Below are 15779 nucleotides of genomic sequence, written 5' to 3'. Positions count from 1 at the left end.
TGGACCCATACCTACTTTGTACCTGGCCAGCCCCAGCAAGACCCACCTGGGTGCCCACTTGGGAAAACCCACCAATTTGGGTGATTGGCATGGGGCTAATATGGAACACATGACCAATCCAATAGGGGCCATTTTTCAGCCTATTTACTACCCACATGGGCCCCACATACAAATGTTGGCTGGGATGCTATGGTAAAATGGTTAACATGGTAAACAGTATACCTGCTAAACATCAGCATGTTTTGGGTAACATTGTGAGCAACATTCTGATGTTAGCATTTACCTTAAATAAGGATGCTCTGATCAGGAGTTTTAGGGCAGATTACCGATCACTGAAAGCAGAATCGTCAAAAAATGATTACCAATATGGGTTCTATTTGAAACCTTCTATTTATTGTGTAGCATTATTTATGTAATTAACCATTCTTAACGGCATTGTTTGTTTAGCATCAAAGGTAAGAGATGATTAAGTATCATGAATTGACATCTATTTATTGGCAGGCAACATGTGCAACATATTCCACTCTCGCTCCTAGAGACACAACTTAAACCATAGCAGCCGATGCTTGGTGTTTGGGAGCAGTTTAGAACTTAAGAAATAAAGCCTTCCTGTGCCAGACCGGTGAAGCCATTTTAGCAGCAAATCAATAAATTGTCTCACATGTTATAGAGCCACCCATCAAACTATTTAGAGCAAATATCAGCTGATAACGATTGGTGGCAGATCAGTCAGAGCAGCCTTAACCTCAAAGCATCACTATGCCTAAGTATAGCCTCAGAGAGATACTAGCATGGCTGTAAACTCTTAGTCTTGTCCCTTTATTACTTTGTATCAAAGCCCAGGATGTAAATAAGAACCACAGATAAGAGGTGTCATGGTGATTAAGACTGTGGTTGCAATGTCTTCGGGTTCCATTACTAAGTATTCATCAAAATAAAATACTAAAGAGATTTCTACAGTGAGCGTAAGGTTTTCCTTTCGATTCCTGTCTGCAGTCCAGGCTCGCGACAGCGGGACACGGCCTCTGTCGGGTACGGCCACGGTGCTGTGCGCTGTGCTCGATGACAATGACAACCCTCCGGAGTTCATGCAGTCGTCCTTCCAGATCAGCCTGCCAGAGAACCTGCCTCCTGGGGTGGTCCACACTGCTCAGGCCTCTGATCCAGACCACGGAGAAAATGGAACCATACACTACTCCATTTTGGGTGAGGAACTTAGATAGTACTTGCTATATCAAACTATTTGGTTCATGATTTTATAGTTTTGGATATCATTTCTTTTGGTAATACCATTACACTCACCAAGTTATCATCTTAGAACGTATTGACATTGTGAGAAAGAAGTCTAAAGGGGGAAGAAACTAAGTCATCATACAGGTTTTAAACAAACCCCAAGGTAAGCCAGAATAATCTGGAAAAGAAAATGGAGGCAAATTATAAAACTGCTACCCAAGCTGTCCGTTGTAAACATCCCTCCCAGGACAGACAAACTTACTGGTTCAGCTTTGAGCCATTATGTTATAGTTGTGGATGCACAGTTTTTCTGTGCATTTTAGGGATTATACATTTCAGGTTTCACCTGCAAATAAAGTGGTTTACTTAATCTGGCTAAACTGTCACCTGGTTTACATCCTGTGTGAATGTCTAACTGCTCCTTTCAAATGTAGTCATAACAATGTCAAGATCTCAGCAGTTATTTTGGTGAGTATAATGTTACCACGATGGACTGAAATGATAAACTGGAATAAACCTGTACTTTCTATCCACTGTCTTTAGGGGAGGACTACAGAGGCCGCTTCACCATCAACAGCCACACAGGTGCTGTCAGCACCACACAGGTCCTTGACCGTGAGGACAAGCAAAATTACACACTCACCATATTGGCCCATGACTATGGCCCCACCCCACTCAGCTCCTCCACCCAACTCCAGCTGGTGCTGCTGGACCAGAATGACAACATCCCCTCCTTCACCCGTAAGAGCTACCACGCCTCCATCAGTGAGGGCTTACCTGCAGGAGCAGAGGTCCTGCATGTAAGCGCCTTTGATCCTGATGAGGGGTCCAACGGAGAGGTGACCTACTCTCTGACAGAGGACAGCAACCAGGGGGCCTTCTCAGTGGATGCTTTCACAGGACTGATCCGCACTACAAGGTCTCTGGATAGAGAGAGCAGAGCCCAATACACCCTCAGAGCTGTGGCTACTGACGGCTGCACTCAAGGACCACTGAGCTCTGTGGCATCGGTGACCATACAGGTGGAGGATGTGAATGACAACGTACCAGTCTGTGAGCAGAATCCAATGAACGCATGGGTTTCTATGAGGACTCTACCAAACCAGATAGTTACCACGGTGACAGCAACAGATGGTGACCAGGGTGACAATGGGACGATACATTTTATGTTGTCTGATGAGGAAAACCTGTTTGACATCAACAGTGAGTCGGGGGAGATTTCACTGAGAAGACGAGTGAGAGCAGGTTTCTCTGGGAGGAAGCTGCAGGTGGTGGTTTCAGACCGAGGACGACCTGCTTTAATCTCCACCTGCCTGATCTTCATCCATCTGAAGGGAGAACACGAAGGACTACAGTTCACAAACAAAGTGTACAACGCTACTGTCAAGGAGAACAGTAGAGCTGGTATGTGTTACCACCTCCATTCCTTCTGTTATGACTTATACACTCTTAGAAATAAAGGTGCTGACTAGAACTGTAGGAGTTCTTCAGCTTGTCCCCACAGGAGAACTCTTTTTAGTTCCTGGTAGTCCCTAAGAGGGTTGTGCCTAGAACCAAAAGGGTTTGGCTTGTCCCCATAGGTTCCTGGGATAATCTTGGAGGGTTCAACCTAGAACCCAACACAAAATGGTTATAGACCAAATCACAGTGTTTATTTACAATAACTTAAGGGTAAAAAATCCTTGTTTCATGTCCATTAAAATCAAATGGTGGTGAGCAGAAGCTGCCTCAATAAATTAGTTTTTAGCCACCTAAAAAAGACCCACCAAAAAATCAATGTCAGTTTAAGTGACTGCTACAATCAGAATATTTTCCCTGCTTTACCCTGCGGTTAGGAAGTCTTTTCCCACGGTTAACAGAAGCCGCTTTATCAAAGCCACCGGACTCCACTGACAGAAACGGTCATTTTACGAATCAGAACATAAAGTTACTGGTCCACTGCAGCTTCCTTTGGTTAATGTATAAGTTAAAGCAAGGCTAATGTTCAATACAGCGTACACTTACACTTATATTACTTTTTTTAGATGGCCAAAATACGTATTGCTGTAGCCCCTGTCTACAGCAATACATTGTTTAGCTTCCGTGCCAATAGATTTGGTTTATCAGAGATGATAACAAAGCAACACAGCACATAAAATAAGCACAGCAGGATCGTCAGATAGGTCGGACCACTGTGTTCAACTGTATATCTTTAAACGTTACAGGTAGGGCTTGAAATTAAAACAAAAATCAAGAAGTTTGCATATTTTACATATGTCCACAACTGTAACTGCCAGTTTTTCTACCCGGAAGTGATTGTTGTTGTTAGCGCAATGTCACAGTAATTTGGTCTATACCCAATTCAACAGGAACAACGCCCTACGAGAGGCTATACAGAGAACCCTTCTGTGGTGTAATGGCTTCACCCAGAACCCTCTCTGGGGGTTTCATCCAGAACCTTTCCACTTTCAAAGGGTGCTCACAAGAGCTTACCCAGGGGGTTCTACAAAGAACCCTTTTATAATCCAAGGGTTTTATCGAGAACTCACCCATGAGGGCTCTAAAAAGTGTACCAAACTGAAACAATAAAATAATTGATATAATGGAACCCAAACTCATCATAATGCTGAGGGTAAGGATTTTTCAACACCCATGCTTTCAACAATCCTAAAAGAACTCCTTCCAAAAAGGGTTCTTCAGAAGCAAATGGTGTTGGGTAGAACATCAGCTCTCCAGAGAGAACCTTTGTAGAACCCATATTTGTAAGAGGGCACCATTAAAAACTTCATCAACCTTTCCACTTTCTCTTTGTCAAGGTACTTGGATTGCAAAAGTGGAGGCCAGTGACCAAAGCAACAGCAGACAAAGAATCACGTACACCATATTTAGTGGCAACGAGAATCATATTTTCTCCATCAACCGTCACACGGGTGAGACACAAAGCTGAAACAATGCTTTTGTTCGTTTTTCTTGCCGTCCATCCAAAGTTGTTCACTGGTTGTGATTAGCAGATGGCATTCTTACGTATTTACAGGAACAAATTATGCATGCTTTCATCATTCAAGTTATGCTAATAGCACAAATTCTCATTCAGTCATCCATTTTATTTTCCACCAAAGTATCCAGAAAATAACTTTTGATTTTTAGTCCTCACGATTGTTTATGTTAAACAAATTAGAGATTTTGATTCAACTATTTCGGGCTCCTTATTTTCTGTGTCTCTTCAAAATGCTCCGTCAACTTATCTGCTTCATTTGTTTGTTTGTATGAAAGTATTTCCTGGAAGGTTTTGACTCTTGGCTTCCTGATTTTATCATATTCCACCCCAAACTCTTTTTTGGATTCATGTATACATGAAGTAATTACGCAGACATAGTTAGAGTTGAATACACAATATTATACTGACATAGAACTGAATACTTTTTCGGGTTACCACAAAAACTTGAACCTAAAAGTGTTTCTGTCAACACCTTTTTTAATAGATGAAAGTTATGTTTTTCTTTCCATTACTTTGCCTTCATTTCTCCCTGATCTGATTTAAGAAACAACCTTGAAATGCAACGGGCTACACTAGTCTCTGATGCACAATCTTTTGGTGTTCAGTATCTCATCTTTTTACTGTCTCCCAGGTGAGATCCGTGTACAGAAAGATAACTCTTTGGACTTTGAGGTGAGCCCTCACATCCACCTGGTGGTGCTGGCTGACAGTGGGCTGCAGACGGCTCACTGCAGGGTCTCCATCAGCCTGCTGGATATGAATGACAACGCACCAGTGTTTGAGCACGGCAACTACAGGACAGCTGTCTGGGAGGGGCAAGTGCACAACACATACATCATGCAGGTAGCTACTATGAATATGAAACCCCCTATGATGTTAGAAATACAGAGCAGGTATATCATATATTTTGTTGTAATATTAGTGATAAGATCTTATTAATCAGTGCCCATATTTTCTGCAGGTGTTTGCATCTGATGCTGACAGCGGGATGAACGGGCAGATCGAGTACTCCATTGTATCCGGTAACTCTAACCAAGCATTCGTGTTGGACTCTGTTCGTGGGATTCTTGCTACAAATGTCTTACTGGACCGTGAGATCACCCCCTCATACAAGTACGCCCACCTCACATATTAAAAAGTATTATGTTGCTGTATTGAGTTTTACTTTGTAGCATAAAACCATTTATTAACAGCTATTATGTTTGCATTCAATAATAACACATCTCATAGGTCTTTGCCACTGGCACACCAACAGATCCCTGTGGAAGCCGTAGTTAACAAAATAATCATTATTTTATCCTTGTTGATATAGAAGCAAGACTTCTATTTTAGTTTAAAACAGTTTGTATGGGAAGTAAACTCCTGATGTCTGTAGTCAGAATGAGAGGGCCAGTGTTTCACTGTGCGGCCATTTATAGCAAAGTGACTTGAGACCACTAAATTTCAAATGGTGGCAGTATTATTAGTATTTTTTTAACGCATAATTGTCACTTGCAAATTGCAGAAACATATTTCAGTCCTACAGAGCTCTTGCAAGCTCATGCATGGGTTAGTAGTTAGTGAAACATGTCTACTGTAAATGAATGAGAGGAAATGATCTCATAGTGCATCTGCAAATTTAAAGAAATGGGCCTCTCATCCAGCAGTCTCATTATGATTGTACACTTCCTATAGTTCCTTCATTAGAAAGTTGTCAGACAGATTTCCTGACAAGGGAAAAGTACTCTTGAATTACTCTGTAATTCCTGCTTTTCAATGAAGTCCATTACAACAGTCGAAAAAGTGAAAGTGGAATTACTGATTTCGAAATGGGCTCAAAAGTACAACTTAAGGATGTCCTGGTGGTGATCGGGATGGGCCATATTGATCTATCTAAGGTCAAATTCAATCCTTTGATTTACATCAGCTGTCATACAGGTGATTTTACTGGTGAAGGTTTCATGCACAGAGATGCATAGAGTGCAGCCATTGTGAACTCTACACCTCTCTTTCCTCTACGCCGCACTCCGCCTGTCGCAAAATACCACAAGCCAGAAATGACAGCAAAATGCAGTATGAGACTTTGTTTATTTATGTCATCTACCTTAGTTAAAAGTACTTGTTTCAGCTCAGTGTGAGAGTCTCTTGCATTTTACTATCGTTTCTGAGGCATGTTGTTTCTGACTGTTACTCTCATTTAACCACTGCAAGTGCAACAAAAGCCAAGCAAAAAGCCAATAAATTGGCTAATATATTAAAGTAATCTGCATAAAAGATGTGCAGATAACAAAATAAAGCTGTATTATCCAGGAAAATAGAAGAATCGGATCGGCACTCTGTATCGGCAGCTCCTCGGATCAAGAGCAAAAAAACTTGATTGGGACATCCCTAGTACAAATACCTAAAATGTCTGCTCAGTTCTGTTATTGAGAGTATTATAATTGGATAATTTCCAAACTAGCATAATGCATCAACACATTAGTCAGAACATGCAAAGTGGCATCATTTGTTTACTGCCTTTATATTACAGGCTGGTTCTGCAGGCCACAGACAGGGGGAACCCCCCGCTCAGCACCACCACCACCATCAGGGTCCAAGTGGTGGACGTCAATGACAACAGCCCTACCATCCCCCCCATGGAGCCTGTGGTTATAGCAGAGAGTGAGACCAACCCCACTGCTCTCAATGATAAACACACTTTCAGATACAAACACTGTCTGTGTTCTTCGTCTATTTGTGGACTTATTGTGATGTCTTCTGTTCTGCTTGTAGATCTGCCAGCAGGTTACATGGTCACCCAGGTGACTGCAAACGACGTGGACCTGAGTTCAACCATCACCTACAGCTTCTCAGATAACAGCAGCACCAATGCTCCGTTTGCTATTGACCGATACACTGGTGTGATCACCCTGACTCGAGCCCTGGACTATGAAGAGGAGACAGAGTACACGCTGACAGTCTGGGCATCTGATTCCCTCCACCAGACCACAGGAGAGGTCAAAGTTCAAGTGCTTGACGTCAATGACAACGCTCCAGTCTTCACCAAGGTCTCCTACCAGGTACAGATGATATATTTATCGATAAAGAGGCAGAGGGCCAACTGGTTAGTGTCAACAAGTCATGAATAAAACGGTATATGCATGTTGCTATGGTAAAATAACAAAGGAACAACCTTATGATAAGGCATGCCTTATTCAGGATATATAGGTCGTAATAAATGTTGAATGAATTATAAGTTTATTAATGCATGTTAAAGATGTTAAGGGGTCAATTTTTGGGTGACCAGGTAATAAAAATCCATGTGTCTGATGGACATTATCCATCAGCATATGTTGGTCTATCTTTTTAGCTAACTGGTGAATCTTGATACTTTATTAGAAAGGGCCTTAGTCATTAAAGAGCTATTCTGATGATTTGGTTCTGATGATCCATGAAGTTGGGGAGCTCACATATGAGAGATTACAAAGAGATCTGTCAAAATTAAAGCTGCACAGGTTGAGATACACTGACTTTAGTCCTTAGCATGAGTCAGTCTCCTAAAACACTTGATGCTACATGTCTCATAATAGGAAAAACGTCATTTATTAGGTCCCCCCTTACTTAACACAAAAATCTCTAACCCAATCCAAGATGACATCATCAGGGTTATTTTGTCTCACTTTAGGAAACTGAACTTCGCTGGAGTACCCCTTTTAATAAAGTGTCACAAGCTTCTCACATTATAATGAGCCATCAGGTGTATAGTTACAATATTAGTAAATCATTGAAAACACATTTTTCAACAATCCAGCAAGTCAGAAGTTTTAAAAGTTTTAATTATCAATTTAAGATTTTTTTCTAGGTGCCCTGTAGCTTTTTCCTTAGTTAACGCCATGTTCACACTGGAAACGAAAATGCCCCAATATGTCAGTTGTCACGCAGCAGCCTGGTTATTAGTGTGTGTGCGTACTTGTACATGCTACACAGTGAGGACCAAAAAACATATTTTAGCAACAGAGTGAGGACATTTTTGCAAAGTTTGGCTGGTCCTCACTTTTTCAAAGGCCTGTTTCAGGGTTAAGACTTGATTTAAGGGTGCAGGTTAGAATTAGGTTTAGGATTAGGCATTTACAGTAGTTGTAATGGTTAAGGTTAGGGTAAGGGGCTGTGTGTGTGTGTGTGTGTGTTCATCTCTCTCGCTCTCTGATTATACACAACTGACAAATATGTGGAATAAGTAAGCATGGGACGCATATTCTATAATTTATAAGACTCAGATCATTTATATTATATCTAATATATCCTTTATATCATTCTTAATAAATTATCAGTGTGTTTTCTTGCCAAATTCACTCGTTTCTCGTGGAAAAAATAGACCAGATGCCTAAACTATAGCTGCAAATCGCAAGCCTGCCACAGAGCTTTGGGCCATGGCGCATCCTGTATGAACAGCCCAGTTGCTTAACATGGTTGCCAAAAAGAAGCGGGCAGCGCTCCACAGTCCCAGTTAACTAAAAAGACAAATTCTGGTGAAGAAGGTTATATAACAGTCATAGAGATTTTTCAGATCTGGCCACCAAAAAATTGTTCTTACAAATGCTGAGTTAAAAAGCATTAATAAATGTTTATTAACCCTAGAAAGTGGTATTGGACTGGATACAGAGTGTACATTATGATCTTGCTGCAGATGTGACTCATCATTTGTTCTCTCTTCAAGGTGGAGTTGTCAGAGTTGGTTTCAGCAGACACGTTAGTTTTGTCTGTGTCCGCTACCGACAGAGACTCTGGACTCAATGGAAAGATCACCTACAGACTGCTTTCATCTCCTTTACAAGGCTTTTACATGGAGCCAGAGAACGGTAAGAACAGCTTAACTGATGGAAAAGACATGCTGCAATAGCTCGGACATAAATTTCTCATGGACAGTAAACCCTCGCTGTATGTATAGGTACTCTATATATTGAGAAAATATTGAAAAGAGAGAGGTTAAGAGGTCACCACGAGGATAAAACAATGATCTAAAATGTATTACAGTTCTTCTGTAAAAGCCATTACCTCAGGCTTTACAAGTTTTATGACTTCTGACTGTCTGGTGGTCTGATTTTCATATTCATCCCTCTTATTCCCTCCATTAAAATCAGATTTTCTGGCATAGTCAAAGCAGCATGCGCCAAAGAAAAGGGCACAGAAAAAGTCTTTGCCTGGTTATGAGCAGCATACAGTATCATAAGTTACTGAGAGTTGTCATTCTGCCAGGAGCAGTATATTCTCCAGTGTTTATATTTTTGTAGTCTTGGATGTGCAAGTGAGTTCCTTGGACAGGGAGAAAGAGAGGCAGCAGAGAAGTCAATTAGGAGCCATTGAGATAAAGTGCTGCAGAGGAGCCATGCCTATCCTATTATCTTCATTTTCAAAATTTCTAAACCCAAGAAAGAAGATAAATCCTACAGGGCTGAAAGGGAACCCCCACTCCTCGGTTCTGGCCAGTCTTTTCCACTCAAGTGTGATTTATGAGCTTCTGTCATGTCTGAACTCCAAAGTTTAATATCAAAGAGTTGTATTTGCCCATGTTTTGCGGTGAGGAGCACCAACGGAAAGTGAAAATTGCATCAATGTTGACTAAAGCTCTCTAAATCCAAAAATTTAATATGGTGCTTTTTGTGGTGCGGTGCCTCTCAGTTTTTCCACGACTATTTGTTTCACAAACAATGAGTGGTGCTGCTTTATGGTAGAGCTCAGAATTTATAAAGTCGTTATGCAGAAAAGTTGAAAAAAAAAGTGGTAGTGAAGTGGAACAATAAATTGGATGGATAAACGCTTTGTTGTCATCCAAGAAGAACATTTGCTCTCCTGGTCTGCACATGGAATTCATTATAAAATAGTCATGCAGGAAATGATGTTGCGTTGCCGTGTCTAATGACAAGGACAATTTTGATTTAACTCTCAGTAAATTATCATCCAAACAGACATGTTTTATAGTTTTTAATTTGAAGAGAAACTAATCCAGGAACAATCCGTTTATTTGCTGAACCGTCTGGTAAATCAGTTGGAAAGAGTTTTTATAGTTAAACATTGGCAAAATCAAATGTCAGGCCTTTACAAAAGAAGTATATCACCGCTGGAAAGATGGTCTTTTCATAAAACATGGCTGTCTATGCAGTAGAATGACACACATACTTTTAAAATTGGTGCTATATGACCAGAGAAAACATAAACAACAAAAAGACTGTGGTATTTGCTTTTGCTCAAGAGGTAGAAAACCTACAATTACCATATATTGCATACATTACTTATTATGTTACTCAATGCATGAGTTGAGGATGTGAATCCATCAGCACACCTTCAATGTGACAACTTTGATCATTACTTTAGTTTTTATTGTCTCCATTGGATGACATACTATTTTAGTAATGAGTGGATCTTCAAGTGTTTATGTATATTAATTTCGACCGGATTATGTGAACTGCATATATCCAAATCCTCACTCAAAGAAAAAACAAGCGCTGTGGAGCGTTGTTCCTGTGGGCAGCAGCAACACTAAACCCCAGAGCTTGCCTGAGAAGGACTAAACGCACAAACCTGCTATTTTCAAATATCCCATGGAGACAGACTCTCACTGCAGCCTGTTTAGTTTTTTTCTGAAAATGTCCGCATGCAGCTTCATTCTGTGGACCATAAATGTAGTGTGTAGACTGATAAAGGAGGAAATACAGTGAGTGCTCAACAGAGCAGTGAGTGACAACAACCCCGCCCACATGTGAGACTACTGTTTGCGGTGAAAACGCCAGGCAGACCTAGAGTCCAGGTACCATGTCTGAAGGGTTACTTTTGGTTCCAAAAGGTACCATATCGAAAGTGTTTGTTGGAAACGGCGCTTTGGTTCATATTTGATCAGCACTGCTTAGATTTACCATTTGATCTCAGTTTTTTAGCCTCTGTTTTTACAATACAGGAAACAGCATAGCGCTCACTTCCTGTTCACAAATTCTGGTATACAGCTAAACAGCACATATTACACTAGAAATCACCCAATCATGTTTCAAAACAAATGTCACTTATCAATATCTAGAGGACCACTTATATTTGATTAAAAGAAAAGAAAGTCAGGTCTGTTCGAGTCATCTGTTTCAAGTCTAAGTCAACTCGTAAGTCATGAATACCAAGTCAATGTCAAGTGTTTTATCAGTGTTAGTCAACCAAGTCTCAAGTCCTCAAATTTGTGACTCAAGTCCAATTTGAGTCAAGTCATGTGACTCGAGTCCCCCACCTCTGTCAACAACTCTTCACATTGCACAGTCAATGGATCCATTTCTGTTAAAAAAACTGATTAGTGTAGATCTAAAACAAACTGATTCACTCATGAGCACATGTTTTGTCTTGCAGGGTCTGTTTTCACTAATAAGCCCTTGAAGGCCATCACAAACAGCAACCTGATCCATCTTCTGGTTGAGGCCAAAGATGCAGGCGATCCTGTGCAGTCTACACTCACCTCTATAGACGTGCTGATTCTGGACACCAACGACCATGCACCTTTGTTTCACCAGGACATGTACACACTCACCGTCCCAGAGGACACGCCCACAGACACCAGCCTACTGACACTGTCTGCAGAGGACCAAGACTGGAGCCCTGAGAATACCCATTTGGACTACGGCATAATCGGGGGAAATGAGGAGAAGCGATTCTGTCTGGAAGTAAAAATGGTTCAAGTTGAGAATCAGATGAGAAATGTAGGAAAACTCATTCTGTGTAACCCTTTAGACCGTGAGACCACAGAGAGCTACGCACTAACAGTGAGTGTGTCTGATCGAGGAACGCCTCCACTGAACAACTCTGCTGTCGTCATGGTGACTGTGACAGACTGCAATGACAACGCCCCAGTCTTTTCCAGCACAGGATACCATGCACAGGTGAGTGAAAACAGCCATGTCGGTACCAAGCTGGTCCAGGTCAGTGCTCAGGATCCTGACCTGGGAATCAACGGCCTGTTGCGGTATGACATTGTCTCAGGGAACAGCAAAGGTCACCTCAAGCTGGACCCTCATTCTGGCGTTCTGGTGGTCAACCACTCGCTTGACTATGAGGAAGACTCAAAATACACCCTCACCATCCGAGCATCTGATGGAGGTGAATCATCTGAGGAACGTAAAGTGGCTTTTACAGTGGTCTTCATCACAGTGTTGGATGTAAATGACAACACTCCGTACTTTATGTTTCCTGTTGTTAACTGTTCTGTGCTGGAGAACCTCCCGGCATTTACCCACACCTGTTCTGTCCATGCTGTTGACAATGACTTAGGCCCCTACGGCCAGCTCACCTACTCTATTGTGTCCTCCTGCTTCATGGACTATGGCAGTGGCAGCCCTGAGAAGAAGGAAGCCTTTGTCATTGACCCTCTAACAGGCGACATTCACACCAGACAGACCTTTGACTACGAACGTGAGAGCGAGTACTGCTTTGTCGTGGAAGCCAGGGACAAAGGCGACAAAGCAGCTACAGTGAGAGTGCAGGTGACCATCAAGGGAGTGGATGAGTTCAGTCCTGTCTTCACCCAAAAGCAGTACCATTTCCTGCTGCCACAAAACGCCAAGCCTGGAGAGACAGTCGGATACGTGATGGCGATGGACCATGATGGAGGGGTGGACGGAGTGGTGGAGTACTCCCTTGTGAAGTCATCGCCGTTTTTCTCAATAAACAAAACAATTGGTTCCATTTTTGTGTCAGGACCTGTATATCGCAGAAGAGGCAGCCATGCCAGTGAGGACATGGTGGAGCTAGTAGTGTCCGCAGGTAGTCCCAGAGTGGCATCCAGGACCACCGCTTGCCTAGTTTACGTCAACATCTCTAGCTCAGCAGAAGCGCTCACTGGGGTGCCTCTTGATGCACACATGCTCAGTTTGAGTGTCTCACTAATTATGTTCCTTTTTGTCCTCCTCATTTTTGTGGGCTTGGTTCTCAGATACAAGATCAAGGAGGCGGCAATCAAAAAGGCCGCTGCCATTGCTGCGAACTTAAACCACGGCACAGGCTCGTTTGGTAGATCCAATAGCCAAAGATCCATTTCTCTGCAGGAGATTAAACGGCCAAGCATCTTGGTGACCAAGAGGGACGTATCGCACCCATACAATCACAATCCTTCAGACTCAAGCGGCCGTGGATCAGCAGAAGGTGAAACAGCTGAGGACCAGGAAATCAAGTGGATAAATCAGCACCCCTGCCGTAAAAGGGACGAATCTGTGCCAGGCAACCAGGCCGCAGAGATCCCGGACTCTGCTCTGCCTGGAGACAATATCTCCTGCCACTCTGTTGATGTAGGGCCGCAGCATATTTTATCCATCAATAAACGTTTAGTGTCAGGGATGGCCAGCACTGAAAGCCTCCACCACTTTAAAGAGGAGGGAGGAGGTGAGGGACTACTTCCTGCAATACTTAGGGTGAGAGATTTGGAGGAGAGCATGAGGACAAATGGGTATGCTCCCCTCTCGGAAGCCCAGGCCTCTGCAGATTCCCTCTCTTCACTGGTGTGTCTGGAGGAGCAGCTGCAGGGCAGCTACAGCTGGGACTACATTTTGGACTGGGAGCCACGCTACCAGACTCTGGCCTCCGTCTTCACCGATATCGGGATGCTCCCTGACGAGGAGCTTCAAGGCGGCCGTGAGGACTTAGCAGCAGAGGCAAGCTGTCTCATGCACCCACCACCTCTAATAACGGGGGTAGCTCAGCCCGGCATTAGGACTGTACCTCCACGAAAGCCAGGGCGGGTCCCAAGCCTGAGAAGGAAGCCCTCTTTCCCCAAATATGCATATTCCCCCTTAGCCAGGAACACAGGACTTACCCCTTCAGCCATGACACCCAATTTCTCCCCATCCCTTTCTTCTCTCACCATTAGGACCCCCAGTGCCTCACCAGTTGTCTCGGAGACAGGGGTGGGGGGAATCAAACTTGACTCAGGGCCTCTAACTGCAAGCCTATTGGAGGCTGAAATCCAGGTGTAGGCACAAACCTTTTCTGTTTTTCTGTGACATTCAATTCCATCTTCCAGTCAACATCTGAACATGTTTCCCTCAGTATTTTTAGGGGAAGGTTCAGTTTTGATTTTGGTTTATTGACAACATTCTAATATATTTATAAAATACAACATATCATATCATATCAGTTAGAACAATGAAGTCCTTGACTTATTCATATTGTTGTCCCCAGCTGTATGGCTTTAGACCTTTGGGTGTCATGAGTTTAGTCTCACAGGGGCAATTCCAGGCAAAGTTATCATTTGAACATAATGTAGTCATTTAATTACTTAGATCGTGGTTGATTTCATAACTCACTTATGTAATAAAACAAATATCTGGAAATGCCTAAACTCAGCCTTGCACTTTGAATGAGAGCAGATGTTCGAGTTGGCAATTAATTATAGAATGTTTTATTGTAAACATGTTTATATGTGCATAAAATGAAACACTCTGTTATGGCAGTCGGTTGCAGCTTCTAAATGAAAACCTTTCAAGGTTGGTTTAACTTTAATAAGCAAAGAAAGGCAACATTGTTCTGTGGTTAAGTCTATCTTGCTGGAATCATAAAAACCAGGGTTTTGAATATAGACCCATATTGCCTCCCTTGTCTTTAATATATTCAGCCTATAAAATGCCAGTAAAATGAGGAACAGAACTCATTTTATTAATGTTCTTCATTTTCATGTGATTTTGTTCAATCTTTCAAAGATAGAAAAGTCATTGAGGCTTATGAAGTCAAAACGCAAAAAAAATGTGGGATTCTTGGATTTAAGAAATGGGATTATATTGTCTTGCTGTCACTGGTCAGTATGATGGCAGATTTTCACAAACCCGTTCCAGGTTGTGGCTGTTTTACTTTTTGCCATGAACAGAAATGGTCTGTTCCCTTCATGATTGTTTTGTGTGTGCTGACTGTAGACTACAGATGCCCTTCTGATAAACAGCACTTTATGTACAATTTCCAGAGAATTGTTTAAGTATTAACACATTTGCAATAAAGAAACTTTCTCCTGTATTTTTTTGCCTTCAGCATTTAAAAGTTGTGATGATGTGTGATGATGACTGTTGTTTGATGATTTATTAGCTTGTGCATGTATGTGTATTGAGTTTTATTCAAAGACAGGATTTCTTACTGTAAATGAGCATTCTTAACACTGGGTAAATAATGAAAGAAAAAAGGAGAAAATTAAACAATAAAATAAGAAAAATGATCCCAGGTAGCCAAAATAACCTGGCCCAGCATCGGCCCAAACTCAGCAACTCCCTAAAAATTTGCGACACGACGAGTTGAAGCAGGCAATGTGCCATTCTGCAACGTTCCGAAAACCTGCCAGTTCACAACAATGCAACTAGATGCGGCACCAACAACTCTCTGTACTTCCATTCTGAGTTCCAGCTTTTTAGCCTTACTTTGTGGCTCGGTGGGGACGGAGCACCTGCTGCAGCAAGCGAGCACACCAGACTTCACTACAGGCCATTTGGCTGTAGAAACTGGTGACGTGCTTTATGTTCTTACACAAATCGCTGGCAATTTGACCAGCTGAGTTGCAGGCGACACCATGAGTCAGCTTAAGTCGAGCTCAGACCAGCAAGTTCACACC

At 42.2% G+C, this 15779-nt stretch overlaps 1 protein-coding gene across 1 annotated transcript in view; it reads left to right on the top strand.

The window, feature by feature from the left end:
- The window catches only part of dchs2 (dachsous cadherin-related 2), a 41415-nt gene extending 26222 nt beyond the window's left edge, over window positions 1-15193 (top strand). Inside the window, exons 12-20 of the mRNA XM_033625178.2 lie at window positions 997-1206; window positions 1777-2637; window positions 4029-4142; window positions 4842-5053; window positions 5172-5323; window positions 6720-6850; window positions 6962-7248; window positions 8886-9027; window positions 11552-15193. Of these exons, the coding sequence (XP_033481069.2) occupies window positions 997-1206; window positions 1777-2637; window positions 4029-4142; window positions 4842-5053; window positions 5172-5323; window positions 6720-6850; window positions 6962-7248; window positions 8886-9027; window positions 11552-14163 (4721 nt within the window). The 3' untranslated portion in view covers window positions 14164-15193. The remainder of the gene's footprint in view (window positions 1-996; window positions 1207-1776; window positions 2638-4028; window positions 4143-4841; window positions 5054-5171; window positions 5324-6719; window positions 6851-6961; window positions 7249-8885; window positions 9028-11551) is intronic.
- Window positions 15194-15779: the final 586 nt, after the last annotated feature.

Source organism: Epinephelus lanceolatus, chromosome 3 (genome assembly GCF_041903045.1).
Source record: "Epinephelus lanceolatus isolate andai-2023 chromosome 3, ASM4190304v1, whole genome shotgun sequence".
NCBI lineage: Eukaryota > Metazoa > Chordata > Actinopteri > Perciformes > Serranidae > Epinephelus > Epinephelus lanceolatus.
This window is presented reverse-complemented; position numbering and strand designations above follow the sequence as displayed.